This window comes from Delphinus delphis, chromosome 5 (genome assembly GCF_949987515.2).
Source record: "Delphinus delphis chromosome 5, mDelDel1.2, whole genome shotgun sequence".
In the NCBI taxonomy this organism is placed as follows: Eukaryota; Metazoa; Chordata; class Mammalia; order Artiodactyla; family Delphinidae; genus Delphinus; species Delphinus delphis.
In genome coordinates, this window is record NC_082687.1 from 76,103,853 (window position 1) to 76,123,665 (window position 19,813).

At 40.1% G+C, this 19,813-nt stretch overlaps 1 protein-coding gene across 2 annotated transcripts in view; it reads right to left on the reverse strand.

Moving 5' to 3' along the window:
* The window catches only part of FAM114A1 (family with sequence similarity 114 member A1), a 65,810-nt gene that overhangs the window by 40,423 nt on the left and 5,574 nt on the right, over positions 1–19,813 (reverse strand). For both annotated transcript variants that reach the window (XM_060012695.1, XM_060012694.1), the window contains exons 3-4: positions 16,503–16,858; positions 6,430–6,517 (exon numbers count right to left, since the gene is read on the reverse strand). In XM_060012695.1, the coding sequence (XP_059868678.1) occupies positions 6,430–6,517; positions 16,503–16,850 (436 nt within the window). In that variant the 5' untranslated portion in view covers positions 16,851–16,858. The remainder of the gene's footprint in view (positions 1–6,429; positions 6,518–16,502; positions 16,859–19,813) is intronic.

Genomic DNA, 19,813 nt, shown 5'->3' on the forward strand with positions numbered 1-19,813 from the left:
ACGTTTGCAAAGAATCAACAGTGGCACTTCTAGACAGAGGACACATGCATCTAAAATTTTATAGATAGTGTTAATTGTTCTTCTGAAGGTTGTGCCAATTTCTACTCTTCTTTGGGTGAATTTTTGAGAAATAGAACCATTTAAAAATATTGGCTGTAAAACCGATAGCTAGTGGGAAGCAGCTGCATAGCACAGGGAGATCAGCTCTGTGCTTTGTGACCACCTAGAGAGGTGGGATAGGGAGGGTGGGAGGGAGGGAGACACAAGAAGGAGGAGATATGGGGATATATGTATATGTATAGCTGATTCACTTTGTTAATACAGCAGAAACTAACACACCATTGTAAAGCAATTATACTCCAATAAAGATGTTAAAATAAATAAAAATAAAAATATTGGCTGCATTTCAGACTCTACTATCAATGAATTCAAGATATTATAGTTGTGAGAAGTAGTTATTTAGAAAAACACATAGATGGTGTTGCTGTGCTCAACTAAAGCCAACTTCAGGGCAGCAGAACCTGCAGCCAATCAACCTTCCTTTTGGAAAAGTCTTCTCTCTCCGTAATGATGGTTGATGCCCACTCTGTAATCAGATACTCACTTCTCTTCAGGTTCAAAATTGACAAGAAGAGTTTCTCAACTCATAGTGTTTGCCTTGCCATCACATAGGAATTCATTAACTTATTCATAGATTGTAAAGGATTGTGAACAAACTCCAAGCATTAATCCTATTATCTTTTGTATCAATGATCCTTGAGAATTTTCACATCATCGGCAATGCCACCTTCAAAAATAAACCCATGTGATATTGATACTGAAATACCTAGTTAAGAGTTCTTACTGTAGTATCATTCTGACAAGTTTGCCGTTCTCTGTGATAAAAAGACATTGTCATTATTTCTGACAGTGCTGGTAGAAGACTTTCATTAAAATGTGCTGAAGGAAAAAATTGTGTAACTCAGGAGAGGATGGGGAAGGAGAACAATGGTAACTCTGAAAAGGTAAATATGCAGATCAGATCTCCCTCCCCCCCCTCAGGTGCTCTTATACAAGGTGTTGAGCTCATAAAACTGTCAAAACTAGAATTTTAAATAAACATGTAGGTCATTTGTAGTATCTGGAAATAAGTTGATCTATTCTACTGTAGAATTTTTACCTTGGTATATTTGTATATATCTCAGCATTGTTGACTTTCATTTTGATTACTGGTCCATCACTTAACTTAGCAATATATTCTATGATTAAGTCAGGTCTCTAAGGTGCTTGTGGGAAATCACATCTGGTTCTCACAACAGTACTTTGAAATTATCATCAAAATTGCTTTTTCTTTTTTTTTTTACATTTTCCTTTCCCACTCAGGTTTCTTCCTGGATCTTAAACAACAACCGTTTTCATTGTATCTTACGAACTTGTCCAAAGGCATGAATGGCAGCTGATCAAGTCTTCTTAGAATGTGATAATAGCATGGCTGTCAACGAAACTAATGCAGGAGATATGGCTTCTCCAAAAACAATTGTTGGCTGAGAAATGTTGGATTTTATATAAGCATTGGAAAGGTTGCTTTTTCTCATTTTCCCTTAACCTTGGGGGTCAAAGTAGTGAGGCAAAAGATAAAATATAAAAATACAGTGTAGCAAAAAGTCAATCAATTTTCTATATTTTTCTACTTAGCACAGTGGTTACAAATATCTTTCTCCTGCTATATACAGCCACAAACTATGGAATCATCATATTCTGGAAGTTGGAGGGAATCTTAGAATTTCTCAAGTTCTTCCACCCATACTTTCCCAAGTAAGGAGCTGAGTCTGGAGAGGTTCAGTGCATAGTGTAGCTAGGTAGTGACAATCCTTTGTGATCACAAGTTAGTAGCAGTTGGGACCGGGTCTCAGGTCTTATGACTTCTGATACAGTGTTCTTTCCAGGACAGAATCATCTTCTAAATCTTTCCATTCTCCAGTTACTCTCCTGCCAACTCTAAACAGTTCTAATGATTGTGACTGCAGTTTTTCAACAACTGTAAGAAGTATTGGTTTCTGTTTCTAGTGCTCAATTGACAGCTCTGAGTTTTGTTATAGATGCTGTCTTGCATAGAATTCCATCTGCAACTGGAATTACCCCGGGGGTAACATGAGGTTTCTGAGTGGGAATTAATTGCAATAGAATATATGGTTATTTTCTTTCTTTACTTTCCACAGGCAATTTATAAACCTTCAAGAGCTTGTCTGCTGCTGTGAGTGCTCTGTTTTCCAATAAGTTTTTTCACCCTGTGATAATAAACTGTTAATGCTGCAAAGCCCTGGATGGATATTATTTGCCTGTACATAATGGAAGGTCTGCCTTGCTTGCCTCTCTCAATCCAAAGATAGTAGCTCAAGATAGACCACAACCCAGGACGGTGCCCATAACTTTTTCAAGCTTCTGTAAACAGGTGGTTGAACCCTATTCTAACCGTCTATTTCAGGCTGTGAGCCTGGCTGTGACACTTCTCCATTTGTGGCACACTTGTGATCCCTGTTATGTTTTGGGAGTCAAATTCCCAATCACCACCACTGCCTGTTTCCAGCCTTGGAACCTAAGCCTCCCCTTATGCTTCAAGTCTTAGTTCTCTATCAGGTCCACCAAAATACTTATCTCGTTTTCAAGTATATACTGCTATTAGTTTAGCTACTATTACTTTGTAAAGTTAAAGCCCATCCTGACCAAAAATCTCCAAAATGTACCTGGAGAACAACTTAGGGATGGCATTCAGCTATCTTGTTATTGCATTTATTGGGGTTGTGATGACCAGCGGTGATGAACATATTTAGTCTCTACATCTCTAAATATAGCTCCAATTTTTCCAAAGGGATTCTTAGAATGAGTATCAATATTTCAAACTTTCTTTGCTCTCCCTCATGTGCCCTTTGGTCATTGTGGGTGCAAATAAGAGAAAAATGCCAAGATTAAAATGCTTTTCAAACTTCCAACATATATCAGGGAGATAGTGTTTTGGGAAGGATCCCTGGTGTTCTCCTTACTTACTGCAAGTAATAATAAATCCTTCCTTCTCCTGAAAAAAAAATTCCAACATGTAGCCAGAGCCCTTAAAAAATACTAAGTTTCTGGCATTGGTGGTATAACTGATGAGGTTTTCAAACGGAAAAGGGAGGTCTGTTAGGGAGAATTGAAAGATCACCCTAAGATTCTCAACCCTGGCATATACAACATGCAATCCCCCACTTTTTTTTTTTTTTTTTTTTTTTTTTTGCGGTACGCGGGCCTCTCACTGTTGTGGCCTCTCCTGTTGCGGAGCACAGGCTCCAGACGCGCAGGCTCAGCGACCATGGCTCACGAGCCCAGCCGCTCCGCGGCATATGGGATCCTCCCGGACCGGGGCACAAACCTGTGTCCCCTGCATCGGCAGGCAGACTCTCAACCACTGCGCCACCAGGGAAGCCCAATCCCCCCACTTCGAGTGTGGACAGGATTGTGAATATGATGGGATTCATTCCCATGATTAGGTTACATTATATAGTAAAGGTGAAGGGACTTTTCAGAAGTAATTAAGGTCATTAATCAGTTGAATTTGAGTTAATCAAAAGAGAGATCCTGGATGAGCCTGAACTAATCAGGTGGGCTTTAAAAGGGATTTGGGCCCTTCCTAAAGGGAGAGATTTGAAGCATGGGAGAAATTATTCTGCTGGCTTTGAAAAAGGATCGGAGGGCAGCCTCTAGGAGTTGAGCGACCCTGGCCAATAACCAGCAAGAAAACAGGGGTGTCAGCCCTACAACCGCAAGGAACTAATTTTGCCAACAAATTGAATAACCTTGAAACTGACCCTGAATGTCAGATGACAATGCAGCTAGCTGACACCTTGATTTCAGCCTGGCAAGTCACTAAGCAGAGAACCCAGTTATCTTGGACCTGAATTCCTGATCCATAGAAACTGTGAGATAATCACTGTATGTTGTTTTAAGCCTCCACATGTGTGGTAACTCGTTACATAGCAATAGAAGTGAATACAAGAGGGTCTACTTGAACTTCATTCTGATATTTGATGGGGCAATGTGTGACTGTCAGATCATCTCAGAGGAGCCCTGTCTCCACCAACCATAAGAGGGAAATGGCAGTAGTGATGGCACAATGATCCTGCTGGTCCACAGGCAGTTATCTCCCCAGGTTCTTCTGGATCAGTTACTGCACAGAGCCAGGTGAGAAGCACCACAAGTTTTAAGTGGTTGCAACATTAACAAGACGCAACATTTATTCGGGGTGCCTTAGGGAAACCTCAAGAGTAACCCCAAACCCAAGCACAGGCTAAAGATTAAGACACTGACTTGAGGTCAAATTAAAAGATGAGTGCCTACCAGTATGGGCTGGGACCTGCCATCGGAGTCACAGCCTGATTTTTAAGCAGTAAAGCCAGCATCATCTACTGGTTATACCTGAATCAGGTAACAAAATCTAGAGGTCTTGGAGCACAGTCCACCAGAAGAAGGCTGCACTAGGCTGTATATGTGCAAAGGTCAGATTACAACAGGACACTGAAAAAGATAATGCACAGTAAATTCAACAGGTAAGCCGCCAGTTGATGGATGGAAAACTTTATAAAGGTCCAGCAAAGCCCAAAGTCAAATGGTGAGGTGTAGTCGCTGACTGATAAGAAACAATAGCAAAGAGTCAGACCTACGAGGAGCAAAGCAGTCACAGGTGAGTGCACCTGTAAGTGTACCAAAAACACCTGCACATGACACCCACAGGGCGGCTGATAGCTGTCTTTACCGTGGAAGGAGCTTATATTTAAATTTTTAACGAGAAAGTAAATCCTTTGTCTATAATAGAACCTTCTGAAGCACCAAGTTCATTATAAGCCAGGGCAGTTCTGGACACCATTATAACTGGAAGCACCCAAAACACTGTACTGTTTTATGACATAAACCATGAGGAGAGCCGTATAATTTGGTGACCATATAATTTACTGTTCCATGACTTATCACAACTTCAGAAACTTTTAGACTGCACATTTTTAATTTTGGTTCAGAAAGCTGGCAATCCTGAGTGTTGCCAGAGGCAAGATGCATTTGAGAGCCACTAAATCTCAAACATTTTCCCTAGGAAGTAGGATGCCTTCAGGTTCCTGTCCTCACTCTTATGAAAAGACTCTGTCCTGTTCAAAAAACAAAACAGGCTCTTCTACTTTAATCTGATTAATTTTTCCATCTGCATATGTAATATTCATGGCATACCTGGCCTTTCAATTAGCAATAGAAAAAAATTTGCTTTCCAGGCTCTCATGCAGAGGGCAACGTTTATTTGACCACCATCTACTTCTTGCCAGAGCTCTCCTGATACTTGACAGACATGGAATTAGGAGAATGCAATCTATCCATTCTTCCAGGGAGTCTAAGTTCTATCAGATTAGGTATCTGGCCCTTCAACTGTTTGTGACCATGGTCCATTAGAGTGGGGTCAAAGACCTCAGCCCTGCTGGTTTTAGGAGTAACAGTGAATTGGACCAATTCATGGCCCATCACAAGATCCTCATGCCACAGAGATACCTTGAGAACACCTGAGTTAGATGATCTGCAAGCTGTGTTACCTGTGACTTCCCCTGTCCTGCTCTTCACTCTCTACCCTCAAGATGAAATGCTACGGCTACATTATCATAGACACGTTTAGGTTGTACCTTCAGTTTTCATGAAGAGTGGATATAAGAAATGGTCACATGAAGAATATTCTGACAAACCTTCACTGATGAAGACATTGTCTATTATATTTTCTCTTTGTATATGAGCCAATATGGGACATTTCTTCAAAAGTTTAATACAAGGAAAATAAATTTATCTAAATAAACTAAGTCTTGTTTTATCACTCAGTGAGATAGATAATCTACTGGTAGCCAAGAATCTCAGAGTTAAGGTCAATGTTCAATTATATTATCCTTGATATATATCTCCTCCCTACCTGCATATTTCTTTTTGTATTTGTATTTTAATACCCTGTGATGAATGCCTTTTATTGAGATACCTCAAATCCTTTTAGGGAGTAGGCTATTTATATAGTTTAAAATGTTCATGCGGGATGATAAACACAAAGCATTAAGGATATATTATAAAAGCCTAAATCTTATATTCTAAGATGCAATATAATATAATGGTTAAAAGCCAATTCAGCCACTCCTGACTTTGGATAATGTTTAACCTCTCTGTGATTCAGCTTCCTTACCTCTAAAATGGAGAAAATAAGAGTGCCTCCTCATAGGGTTATTTTGAAGAATAAATATATTAATATACAGGAAGTACTTAGAACAGCAAACACGAAAAACAATTTGCTCTTATTATGTCATGAGCTAATGTTAAACTCTATCAGTACATGGTATGATCAAAATGTCATATCCTATTTGGCTCCTGAACTTTATCCATTCAAACGCAATGTGTAATGCTTACCTACTGTGGCAGATGCTGATGAGAGCAGAGATTTGCCCCAGGAGCCCCAGCCTGCCCAGCCCCCTCCACGTGGAGAGGAATCCACGGCCTGCAAAAAACCAGATTACCCACAAGGTCAGCAATTTCATTCATCCCTGAATGGAAAAACACCCATTCATTTGAAACAAAGAGAAGATTTAAAAAAAATCACCAACAACCATATCTCATTGGCTTATAGTTTATAAGGGCCATAAAATATACCAGTCTACATTGCAATGTGTACTTTGGAACCAAATTGGTTTGTAGTGGTGTCGGCTTCTGAGGGCTTAGCTTGAGGTGAGAAGGGAATTTGATGTCAACTAAGACCCAAATCTCCCATTATCTGGAAGACAGGGATAGGGCTGTGGAGGAGAGGGAGAGATTTAGTATTTTAGGGTACACAGTGATTTGTTAAAACTCCAAAACAACCTTGACTCATGCAATTTTTACAGAACTAAAATAATGTGCTCTTCAAGGTAGGGTTAACTTTCAAAAATCTGGGGTGGTAGGAGGGAGCTTTGGCATGGATGGTAGTAGGCAAAGTGTCTAGAAAAGCATCAAGAAGCTTGGAGATGGCGAATAGCAACAGGAAGCCTTTTGAGGTAGGCAACTTTCAAGGTGTCCACTCCACTCACAACGACCCCCTGTAACTATATCTCTCACTGTCCCTGGGCTCACTTGATTCAAATTCTTTTTCCTAGGTATTTTGATTGGGACTGAGAGATTCTGGTTCAGCTTGAATAGAAGATAAAAACTCAGACAATGTGGGGTGACCATATTCTACCCACCATGCAGACTAAGAATTAAGAGAAAGCATAGTGAGCAGAATCCTCTCTGAGATACGCTCAGAGAAACTGTTTGGATTCCAGAAAGCTTCTCAGCCTCTGCTTCCTGTCCCTCTTCAAGGCCCTACCGCATTCCTACTTTTGGGTTTTATGAGATTCCAGCACAGTGTTTCTCTCTCCTTTAATGTTTTGTTCACTGTTATGTCCACAGAGCATAGAATTCATGGCGTATAATGAGTGCTTAATAAATTTAGTTGTTAAATAAATGACTGAAATTCATCCATTTTCTTAGGTGTGCTTAGTTTCTGTTACTTGCAACCAATGCATCCTGACTCGGTGGAACCACAGCTTTCCCTTAATATCCAGGAATGCATTATAGAAAATGAGGCAAGAACACATTAGGAGATGAAGAATAACAGCTCTTTCACTCCAAGAAAAGAACGGAAGAAGTTAAGAAGGAAATGAAAAATTCCTACAGAGTTTCTAGATTCTATAACTTTTGACTCAAGGCTGGTCCATCATCATCCCCAACTTCCTTCTGCGTGCAGTCTTCCACTCTTATCTTCCACTCTTGCAGATAAGGGTGGCCATGTGAAACAGTTTTGACAAGTGAGATATAAATGGGAAAGGTTTTGCTTTCATGATAAAATACACAGTTTTGTCTGGTGCCGACTCTCCCCTCTCCTTTTTTCCTACCCTGAATGTGGACCTGATGCTTGAAACTGAAGCAGCCATTTTTGCTGCCATGAGGGAAAGGCCAGGGAATCACAGAGTCACTGGTCCTGGTACTGCTAAGCTACTAAACAAATGTGAGTTGTTGCATATCTCCATTCTTTCTGTTAAGTGAGAAAAAATTAATTGCTATTTTGTAAGCTAATATATGTTGGGTTTTAGTTACTTGCACCCAAATGCATTCCTAAGCGATTCACCGCGTAAATATCAAACATCATCCATGAGCATAGACTACTGGTCAAGAGTAAAGGTTATGGAATTAAATTGCTTGGGTTTGACTCCAGGCTCTGCCACTTGGACATGTTAGTTACTCAAGTCTTCTAGCTATCACTGACTCATTACAAAAATGCAACCATAAGTATAAGAACCAATAACCTCACAGGGTTATTGTGAAAGTTAAAAGAAATAATTCGCTTAAAGCTGTAAGCATAGTGCCTAGCACATAATAAATACTCCAGAAATGTTAACTAGTAATAATAATAATAATAAGTAACTACATTTTTAACACTAAGAAGCAAAAAGTTTTGAAAGTTGGCTGACATTATTTTTCTGTTTGGAAACAATGAGAAGCTTGTTAACATGAATGGAAATACTCAAGATTCATGACAGTCTGCTTTCATTTTTGGTGTCTACATTGATTTACTTCACTTCAGCAATGAAGCCAGTGGCCATTTTATACCATCATGAAGACATATGTAAGTTGGTGATTAATATAGTTCTTTCATGGGACCAATCTCTACCTATGTGATTAGGGAGAGTTAATACACTTAGGGGTGACAGCTTCTGACTCACATTTACAATACGTAATATGCCGTGACAGCTGGTAATTTGACTAGCAAATGGAAATTAATGTTAAATGAGTCTAGAACTTTTTGCAGTGTGACTACTTCAATTGCTTTATTAATAAAGCTCCTTTGACATTGAGCTGTGACTTCCTGATCAGCTAAAAAGAATATTTGTTATCAATGGCAAATACTCAAATAACTAAATGTGCACATTTAATATAAAACCACAAAAACTAAATGTTTGACATGAATTATAAATATATCTCATCTTGAGTATTGTCTCCACTTTAAATAGCTTTAATGTCACATGCTTATGAGACTACAAATTAGGCAGCATGGATCTATTCAGATCTCCCATTTTCATATATGGATATTTTAAAGCTTTTTTCTCACCCTCACCCATGTAACCCCCACCTCCTTTACCAGAGAACTTCACATCCTAATTTACAGAGAAAACAGAAGCCATCAGATAAGAACTCTCTCAACTTCCTGTCCCTTCCTCATAAACTCACAGAAGAGTGACCGCATATTGTAACAGCAAATCAGACTTGGTTTGATCAAGAGGGATCTCCAAAACTCAACTGGAGATCATTTAAACATCTATAACTGTTGTGTGGTCCTAAGAACATGAAAGAGTGCAAGATTCTATCAAGTTCGAAGTTCTTTAAATATAAAAGACATTTATTTATTTTTAGGCTATCAAGTTCAAAGGTATCATTAGATAGAAAAATATGCACAAATCTTAGAATTCCATCAAATTCAAAGGCCTTTAACATTTAGATAGAAGATATATGTACCTCTCTTAAAGGATAAAGACCAACCTGGTTGTCCTATTTCCTTGGGTAGATCAAGAATCAGATATTGTGTATAACTTTGGTCTTGGGATGTGGACAGTAGGAGTTATGAGACCAAAGCCTTTTTAAGTTTTGTAACTTGTGACACAGCTGTTCTAAAAAGGGCCCAGTGTGACATTTGGGAGGATGTAAATTACTCTGGAGGCCTGCAGCTCTGTCGAAATATTTGCTTGAAAATGGCCTCAGTTATTCCCAGGTAATCTTCTTCCTTGGTGAGTATGCATCACTCAACTCTAGGAAGATTTAACATCAAATATGGAAAGGTTTAAAGCGTGAAATATGCTATTAATCATTTTGTGCATATTTGGTCTTTTCTATACTACTGATGTTTAAGGAATTTGACTGATTAGAGTGACAATTTTTTGAAAATCAATTTAAAATGAATAATTGAATTATTAGACTTCTGATTTTTAAGTTGAAATCTTCCTAAGTTTATGCATAATGTTATGCCACCTAAGGGGTTGTTTAGTCTACTCTATAAATTTAAGATTTACAACAATTTTTAAGTACTCAGCAAGATTTTGTTTAAGTAGATAAATGAGGTACTTAAAATGTATATTAAGTTTATAGATGTAGTTTAAAAATATTTGACAGTGTTTAAGTTGGCAAAAAGGACCAAGCATTAATCAAAAGCCCCTTGAAAGTGACTGTTCAATTATGTTAGGCTTCTAAATACAGTAAGATTTGTGAGATGAATGTAAATACTAGGGAGAATTGACATTGTGAATCTGTAACCTTAATATATTGAACACTAATTGTTTAAACCAAATTAAAAGTCTGAGTAGCTTTTTCTTATGGACAAAACACAGACTAGCCTACACCAAAAACCTATCTCAATACAAATCTAACTTTACTGCATCCCCAGTCACAATTACTTCCTCCCCTTCTATCATAACGGAAATGATATCTTCGTCTTAGTTGTAATTATCACCTCCATCTGAACTCCTCTGGGCCTGGGAAGGTTGGTTCTCCCTTTTTTCCTGGTTTTTCAACCTTTCTCTCTGGCTGCTTCCCACATTTAATGATGTGCACGATTCCTCCATCTTAAAACCAGCAAATGAAAATCACGATGACAAAATGTTTCTTTCGAACTTCTCTGGCTTCTGCTCCATGTCCTTCTTTCTTCTTCAACTCTTAAAAAAGATGCCTGCCTTCTGTATCCACCCCCTCCACTCCTCTACCCACCATGGTGACTCTCCCATGGTCACTATTTCATGAAACCATTCTCACCAAGATCACAATGGCTTCCTCATTGTCAAAGCCATGGACTCATTTTAGTCATTTTATTTCTTGACCTCTCAGTAGCATCAGAAGCTTAAGCACTTTTCAATTCTTAAAAGACTCTTCTCATGGCTTTCATGACCTATCTTTTGACTCTTGCTTTTTTTGTCCATCCCTTATTATGATGATTTCAGTTTACTTTAGAAAGTTTCCACATGCATATTGTGATATTATGGAAGCTCCTTAGATTAAGATACAACCCAACTGCATTCCAATAAAATACACACAGTCCAGGTGGTCAGCTGGCATCCTAATCAGGAAAGCCATACCTCAAAGGCAGCTATAATGAACACTTCTATTATTTGCATCTGTATTAACGTATGATGCTTTGCTAATTAGCATACTGAATTACAGAAATGGGCTTTAACTGGTAAACATGGTGGACTGTTGACTAGCATTTTAAATATCTGAAAGGGGTTCTCGATGGTGAAATTAAAGGTATTAAACACTTGTAGATGGTTAAATATATTTTAGAGCCTCTTCCTACCTTTACATGAATAGGGTGCAAGAAAGGGTTTTTCCCTGTACTAAATGATCTTCTATCCATCTCTGAACTCTGGAGAATTCTGGTTTCTGATGCCAGGTATAAGGGAAGAAACCCCTGCCCCTAGAATTCTAGACATTTGTGTTGAATGCACCTTTCACGCAGGGTAGTGGTCAAAGCACCTGAAAGTCCAAAACAATGGCACATTCTCAAGCCTACATGAGTTCTCACAAGCTATCTTCAACTTTCTTGTCAATTAATGTTTAATTTTAAAACGTCAGTGTAGTATAATGTGATTTGAGATTTGATTTCATTTATAGAATGAACTTTGCTGGCAATCACAACTTATCAAAGAGCGGTCCATGACCAAAGTGGCTTAGAGACAGGAGACTTCAGGGCCAGGTCCTTGGCCTCTGTTCTTTATTTATATATAACACCTGGGCAATCTTACCCACTCCCATTACTTAAATAACATCCAGTTGCTGCTGGCCTCCAAATCTCTCTCTATCCCCTGGGCTCCAGACCACTATAACCAACTGCCCACAAAATATCTTCACTTGGATGTCTCATCTCATGTTCAATATGGAACTCACCATCTTCTCAATTGTACATGATTCCCGTATTAGTGGTTCCCAAACACGGGTCCACAGACTGACTGCAAGAGTATTATCTGGGGGAACTTATTAAAAATACAGAGTTTTGGCTTCTACTGTGATCTTTTGAATAAAAATCTCTCGGGCTTCCCTGGTGGCGCAGTGGTTGAGAGTCCGCCTGCCGATGCAGGGGACATGGGTTCGTGCCCCGGTCCGGGAGGATCCTGCATGTCGCGGAGCGGCTGCACCCATGGGCCGTGGCCGCTGAGCCTGTGTGGCCGGAGCCTGTGCTCCGCAACGGGAGAGGCCACAATGGTGAGAGGCCCGTGTACCGCAAAAACAAAAAACAAAACAAAACGAAAATCTCTCAGCAGGCTTCCCTGGTGGCACAGTGGTTAAGAATCCGCCTGCCAATGCAGGGGACACGGGTTCCTGCCCTGGTCCGGGAAGATCCCACATGCCGTGGAGCAACTAAGCCCGTGCACCACAGCTACTAAGCCTGCGCTCTAGAGCCCGTGCTCTGCAACAAGAGAAGCCACCGCAATGAGAAGCCCCACACACCACTATGAAGAGTAGCCCCCGCTCACCGCAACTAGAGAAAGCCCGTGCACAGCAACGAAGACACAACGCTGCCAAAAATAAATAAAGTAAATAAATTTTTAAAAAAGAATCTCTCAGGGTTTCTACCCTGAGAATCTGAATTTCTAACAAGCTTCCCAGGTAATTCTAATATACCACCAGATTTAGGACGCACTGCCCAATATAGCCATAAGGCAACAGCATCCACCTGGTTGCCCAAGTCAAAAATCAGGTGCCATGATGGAGAGAGGCTTAAAAGGAGAAAAACTCCAACAGAATTGGAGCAAACTCTACTCACTCATTTAAGAGGCAAAAATCTATCATCAGCATGTCTTGGCCTATGTTCTCTCATCTTTGTCTCTGTTGATAGCAATTTTATTGCCCTTAAACACCCTGCTTTTCCTTTTCCAGGGACAGAACTATTGAGTGGTAGTCTATGTTTTCCTTTGAGAGTACTTTTAGTTGTAACATTGCATTCTTTACCTTCTTCATAATTGGTCTTATGCACTGGTGTAGGACAGTAGGGATGAAATTTTTTTTACTCTGGGAAATATTTCTTGGTGCTAAGAATTTAGAGAAATTTTATCTAGATTAGATCTTTTAGGGGCTGATAGACTAGTACATAATAAGGTCCCACAAGATCTCTGGGAATAAATGTCGCTCCAGGCTAGCACTCAAGACAAACATCTCTGAATGGAAGCTTAGGACTTCACTGACTCCTTAAGATTGATTTGAGTGCTCTATCTAAGGCTACCTTGTGCCTGTCCTATCTAGTACTATAAGACATGCTATAGTTGCTTTTATGCAACACTGCCTTACCCATCTAGGTGGTAGGCGTCCTGAAGATAGTTGTACTACTCAGATTCTGGGGCATAACTCATGTATCCTGAGGCTGGTTGAGGCCTTAAAGGATCTAGTACAACCTTCAAAGTTCAAGGGAGGCTGGGGACCATCTCTTATGGATGTGGTAGAGTGGAGTCCTGAAGGAAGCCTTAACTCAATGGCTTCTGAGTCTGTACATCAGAATGGATGAGAAAGGGGCCCTAAAGACAGAAATAGCTTCTCTGAGTGCATCAACTGTGAACGGTGTGATCCTTCAAGGTAGAGGTGCCAGCTGAGTAGCTGGCAGAACCGCTGGCCCCAGGCTCCCTCCTTGTCACACCGCCCTACCTGCCAAGTTATGGCCCCCATGCTGGCTCAGGCAAAGGTGAAGCTAATAATGTGGATTTTAAGGGAACTCAGACCACTTATAGAAAAATATATACATTTAAACCCATTATCACAAAATCTAGTGTGTCCTAGATTATATAAGTTTACGTCTTCAAAGACTATTCTGCCAGGTTTTTTTTAAGCAGGCATTTTCCCTTAGAAACGTTTTTTAAAGGTGATGAGATTCTTTTAGGCTCAGATACACCTGGAATCAGATAGGTTTTGGAGCTTGACTACACCTATAGGACTTGACATCCCTCAGGGGATCTGTGTTCAAGATCCAAACAGCCAACTTGTAAAAGAACTTTTCATTGAAGATTTTTTGTAGAATTCATTATCTGCTGGATCAACAGAAAAATGGTTGTTTTCATCACTGCAAAAGGACTTCTTATCAGTGTCCAACAAACAGCAAATAAAACAGCAAACGAACAATGCTTGAAGACGAAGCACAAAACCGAATTCTTCTATATTAACCTAAGATACAAGGATAGGCTGCCACGAGAGATAGCAGAACCCCCTTTTCTGGTAATTATTTAAAGGAGACTATATTTGTACCTATTTAGAAGGGTTTAAATGGAACCTGGGTGAAAGAGATATATCCCTTCCCTTCAAGGCCCTTCCAGCCACCCATATCAGCTTTCTGCCTTCTTAGAACCAATATACTCACAAGAATTCCTCCTACACCCCATTTCTATCTGAGCTCCTGATGCAATGCCACACACACACATGCAGAGCCATGGCCCCAACTCTGTGGCTAATATTTGTATTTCCATCCAGGTACTTTTGTGATGCTTCATTATGAGGAAATGCTCACCTTTTCAAAGTCCTTGAAAGCTATCAGTGGTGCTGGGAGAGGAGGGGAGTACCTGTCTGCCAGTTGGCTCTCTCCCTGTAGCACTAAGGAGGTTTATAAAGTGCTTGCAAGAGCAGGATTCATTCGATTTGCTCAAAATTTAGGAAGATGGATGTGTAGGAGCATACTGAATTTTTTTGTGCTATCTTTATTGGCAATCTTGTTATAACTTTCAGAAGTCTGAAATTGGAATGTATAATCTAGCCTTCATGAGCTCACGTATTTTGAATCAGTGGAGCTTTTGTAGTTTCTTTAAGTCGTCTTCGGTCAAAATGGTGTGGCTAAGACATAGTGTCTTAATATGTATCAATAGTAGCCCTTACAATAACAATTGGGAACCAATGGTCCCCCAATAGAAAGACAGCATGGAGGGAACCCAGGTTCCAGAGTCAGGCATATAGGTAAATACAAGAATAGGGTATATCCTATTGGTTCTGTTTCTCTGAGAATTCAGGCTAATATACATCCTGGCATCATTATTTCTTAAAGCTCTCTCAGTGGTTGAAATGTTCAGCTAGGGTCGAGACCCTCTGGTCTAGGAGTTCCCACAGGGGGGTCCATGGATGGCTTTAAAGGGTCTGTGATATCATGGAACTTGTAAACAAAATTTTACACGTATGTTTACATATCTGATCCAAACTCCCATCTGGTCCTCAAATGCCTTCCATGACGTTCCTGCAGAATGATTGTTTGCTTTTGTTTAAACATCTCCAGTGATGGGAACCCCCCTCTTCCCTGAGGAAGCTCATATCATCTTAGAATAATTCTAAGAGTCGCTTTGAGGAAACTGTGGCTAAGAAGCTTGATTCTGAATAAAAGAATCACAAAACATTAGTTGGAAGGATACCTCGTGGTCTTCGTGTGCAAAGTCCTCATTTTACAGAGGAAAAACTGAAGCACAGAGAAATTAGGTGTCTTGCTCAAACTAACAAAGTTAACGATAGATGGAGGATGAAAACCAGGCCCCCCCGACCCCCTGCTTCATTCCCGTCCCTCACTGCTTGGAGCAGAGTCACCTCAAGGCGGTGATCTGTGTGGTACACTCCAGGAGAGCAGGGCTGGGCCTGGCAGAGGGAAGACTCTCATTTCCCCTATACCGTAGCATCCTTCTAGAAGGGAGGATTGGAGGACAGGGCCTCCCCACCCTTTCCAGTCCCCACAAGGATGGAGGGGAAAGTGTCAGGAAAACCCAGCTTGATGGTCATACTGATGTGGAACCAGGTACCACCTGGGAGACACTGGTCTGTCTTATCGCCCAGAGAGACAGGTGCAGGCACTGAAGGGAAGCATGAACGTGTTCTGCCTCTGGTCCCCTGGACGGTGGTATGTGATAATAAATGAGTGATCTGAATGTTTAAGATCTTCACAGTAGATTTGTAAATATGTATTAAAATTTGAGTGATGTTAAAGAAACATTGACTTGTTTAGGGTGGAATCAGGTTCATTAATAATTTGGACTCATTACGTTCAATATTACAATATCTTCCATATACTACTGAGTAGCTTAATCTTACTGGGTTGCTTAATATCTCTGAGCCTGGTTGCCTCATCTATAACTTGAGGTCAATAATATCCAGCTTAGAACCTCAAAGAACTGTTGTATAGAGTGAATTACATAACATATAGAGTAGCTAGCAGAGTGCCTGGCACACAGGATGTGCCCAATAATTGGTGATTGTTATTATTAATAATAAAACAATTATCAAAATGCAAATATTATAATGACCAATTACTCTCATATATGCCTTTTCTCACCACACAACACATCTTTGACGACAGAGGTAATGTCACAGTATATACTGAACTTCTAATCCCTACCCAAAGAGCCTGGCACAAATCTATGGCCATGGTAGTATCAGTAAGAACTTAGGTTGAACTGAGTCAAGTGAACCACTCCTACCGGATTACTCTGCTCTTTCAGGAGTATTTCGGATCCAAGTTCTGCCTCGAGGTTGACGGAGTCAATGCATTCAACAAGGGTATCCTCAGTCACTTCTCCATTGCGGGGGTGCTCCATGGGACAGGGGTCTTTGGGCTGCTCAGTGAGTCCAGTGTCAGCAGTCTCTGCACCCTGAACAGCCGCATTTTCATGTACATCTCCTCCGGGGTCAGCTGGCGTTGGCTCATTTGAAATCGTAGCTGAATCACAGTGCGCTTCTGCATCTTTGGGTAAGGTATCACTATTGGGCATGTTGGTGATTTCTGCTTTGTCTCCAGTGGCTAAGGTATCGTCACCATCATCAGACATTTTAATATCTGTCAACATGATTACAAACAAACATCTTATGCTTTAATCCGAATTGTTAAACGTTAATTCAAAGCCCTGAATAATTAAGTTAAATCTGGTGGGGGTAACCTTTCTTCTACCAAGAAGAAAGTTTATGTAACCTTGGGGTAGGCTGAATAATGGCCCCCCAGAATATCCATGTCATAATCCTTGGAAGCTGTGAATGTTACCTTATATGGCCAAAAGGACTTTGAAGATATGATTAAATTAAGAAGCTTGGATTATCTGGGTGAGCCCTAAATGAAATCACAAGTGTCCTTATCAGAGAGAGGCAGAGGGAGATTTGACTACAAAGAGGAAAAGGTGATGTGATGATAGAAGCAGAGACTGGAGTGATGCATTCTGAAGATGAAGGAAGGGGCCACAAGCCAAGGTACACTGGTGGCCACTAGAAGCTGAAAAAGTCAAGGAAACCATTCTCCCCTCAGAGACTCCAGAATTATAAGAGAATACATGTGTATTATTATAAACCACCATGTTGGTTGTACTTTGTTACAACAGCAATAAAAAACTAATACAAGCCAACCGTGCTCTCTTTAAACTTTCATGGATCTCTTACTTGGCATGAAGAAATAAATATGCATATGGGAACTAAGAGCATTATCTGTATCTGTGAAAGTACTTATTTAATATGACTTTATTAATTATATTTTTAGCCATAATGAGAATAAGCATGGAAAATACCTGAGAGCTTATAAAAAATATTTGACATTTGGCTTTGCAGTGTGGTCTGAAATTCAAATTGAGAGAGACATACATACACATAAGTGTGCCTTGTTGGGTACCAGCCCATGAAGGCCTGGGCTATATTTGGACAATAGTTTAGATGGAAAAACACAAGGATGAAACAGAAAAAAAAGAAGCCAATATTAAGCCAAATAAGGAATGTAGCCATTACAAAATAATCTACGAAGTAGAAAACTCTTTATGAAGCTTGCAAGTTATTGCTATCATATCGAACAGTGCAGTTCAACAGAACTTTCAGTGATGATGAAAATGTTCTGTATCTGCACTGGCCAATATGGTAGCTAACAGTCACCTGTGGCTATTGAGCACTTAAAACGTGGCTAGTGCAACTGAGGAACTAAGTTTTAATTTTAATTTTAGGGAATTCCCTGGTGGTCCAGTGGTTAGGACTTGGCGCTTTCAGGGCTGTGGGCCTGGGTTCGATCCCTGGTTGGGGAACTAAGATCCCACAAGCTATGCGGTGCAGCCAAAAAAAAATATTAATCTTAAATAATGTAAACTTAAATTTACACAGGTATGTGTGGCTAGTGGCTATCTTACTGAATAACACATATCTAGAAGGCTTATTCAAGATGATAATTTTCTTAGTCTAAAATAAAGACACAGTGTTCTCACTATACAGGAAGCCAAGTCTCAGGAAAATCAGTGGGTATTTTTGTTGACCTCAGTGTTTACCAGTTGGTCAAATCTCTGGTCACTGCTAAAACCACAGTATATGGGAAGCCATTTAACATACTGGCCACATGATGGCACAGACTTAGAACTCACGTGCCTATGCCAACCCTCTTGTCCCCTCAAATAGCCATTCCCTAAAGTTGTCTAGCTATTTTCTTTTCTCTTGCTACCTTCTCTCCCTTGGTGAATCACATTCCTTTCTCACAGTTTTACACACTTGTATGTTGTGACTCTCAAATATCTACCTCCATTCTATAGAGACAGAAAGTAAATTAGTGGCTTCTAGGGGCTGAAGGGAGGGGAAATGAGTAATGGCTGCTAATGGGTATAGATTTCTTTTGTGGGTGATGAAAATGTCCTAAAACTAGATAGTGGTAATGGCTGTACAATTCTGTGAACATGTTAAAAACCACTGAACTGCACATTTAAAAAGAGTGAAGTTTTAGTATGTGAACTTTGTTATGTATGAATTATATCTCAATACACTGCCATAGAAAAAATTCCACCATTGGATAAGCAGTTCTAATCGTCAGCTGAACATCTCTTTCTATCCCAAAGGAAACCTGTTGTCTTGCCATTAATTCTAGATCTTCACTTTGACCTTTGTGTTTCTTTTAATGGCACCTAGATTTCTCCAATAACCCAGGCTTAAAATCTCAGAGCTGTCATTGACCAAACCTTCACTTTCTCAAGAATATATAATATCAATAGCTATCATTTACTGAGTGCCTATTAAATCCAAGCTCTTTAAATGTGCTATCTCCTGTGAGTTAGCTACGACGAGCTTCATTTTACAGATGAGGCAACTGATGCTCAGAGGTCACACTTTAAGAAACAGTGGCAGATTTGAGATCTGAACCCACGTCTGACTTTGAGATTGAGCCACGTCGGAGCCCTATCTGCAATGCCACTTGCCTCTTCTCTTACATTCAACCAGTGCTCAAATCCTAGAGGCTCTTTATTCAGAATCCATATCCTTTCTTTGACTTCTATTTTCCCTGCCATCACCTTCAGTCAGGTCCTCAATTTGGTTCATGTTGATGATTTCAATATTGGGGTTACCTCTCCACTGTTCTCCCTTTCACTTCCCCATCCTTCCCCACCCTTTACCTCACTGCTTTAATTACATCACCTCCTGCTCAGACATCCTCAGGGGCTTCCCACTTCCTATTGAGATGAAGCTACATCCTTCAGCTGCCATCCAAGGACCTCTGTGCTCTGATCCCACTAGGTTTACCTCCCATGATGCCCTTCCAAATCCTTAAGTGAGACAACATAAGTATGTGAAAAATGCCTGACATTCACAAAAGAACCTCAGATGGCTGTTGGTTCAGTATGTTGTTTTAACATATTTAAGGCCCATTTAAAATAACCGCCTCCTCTATTTTTGTTCTTCCCAACTGGATATAACTTTTCTTCCTCTGAACTTCCCAGAGTGCTTTGCATCTGTCTCACTTTGGAGGGTTACAATCATCTTTGATCAGTCATTTGAGTGTTTTCCT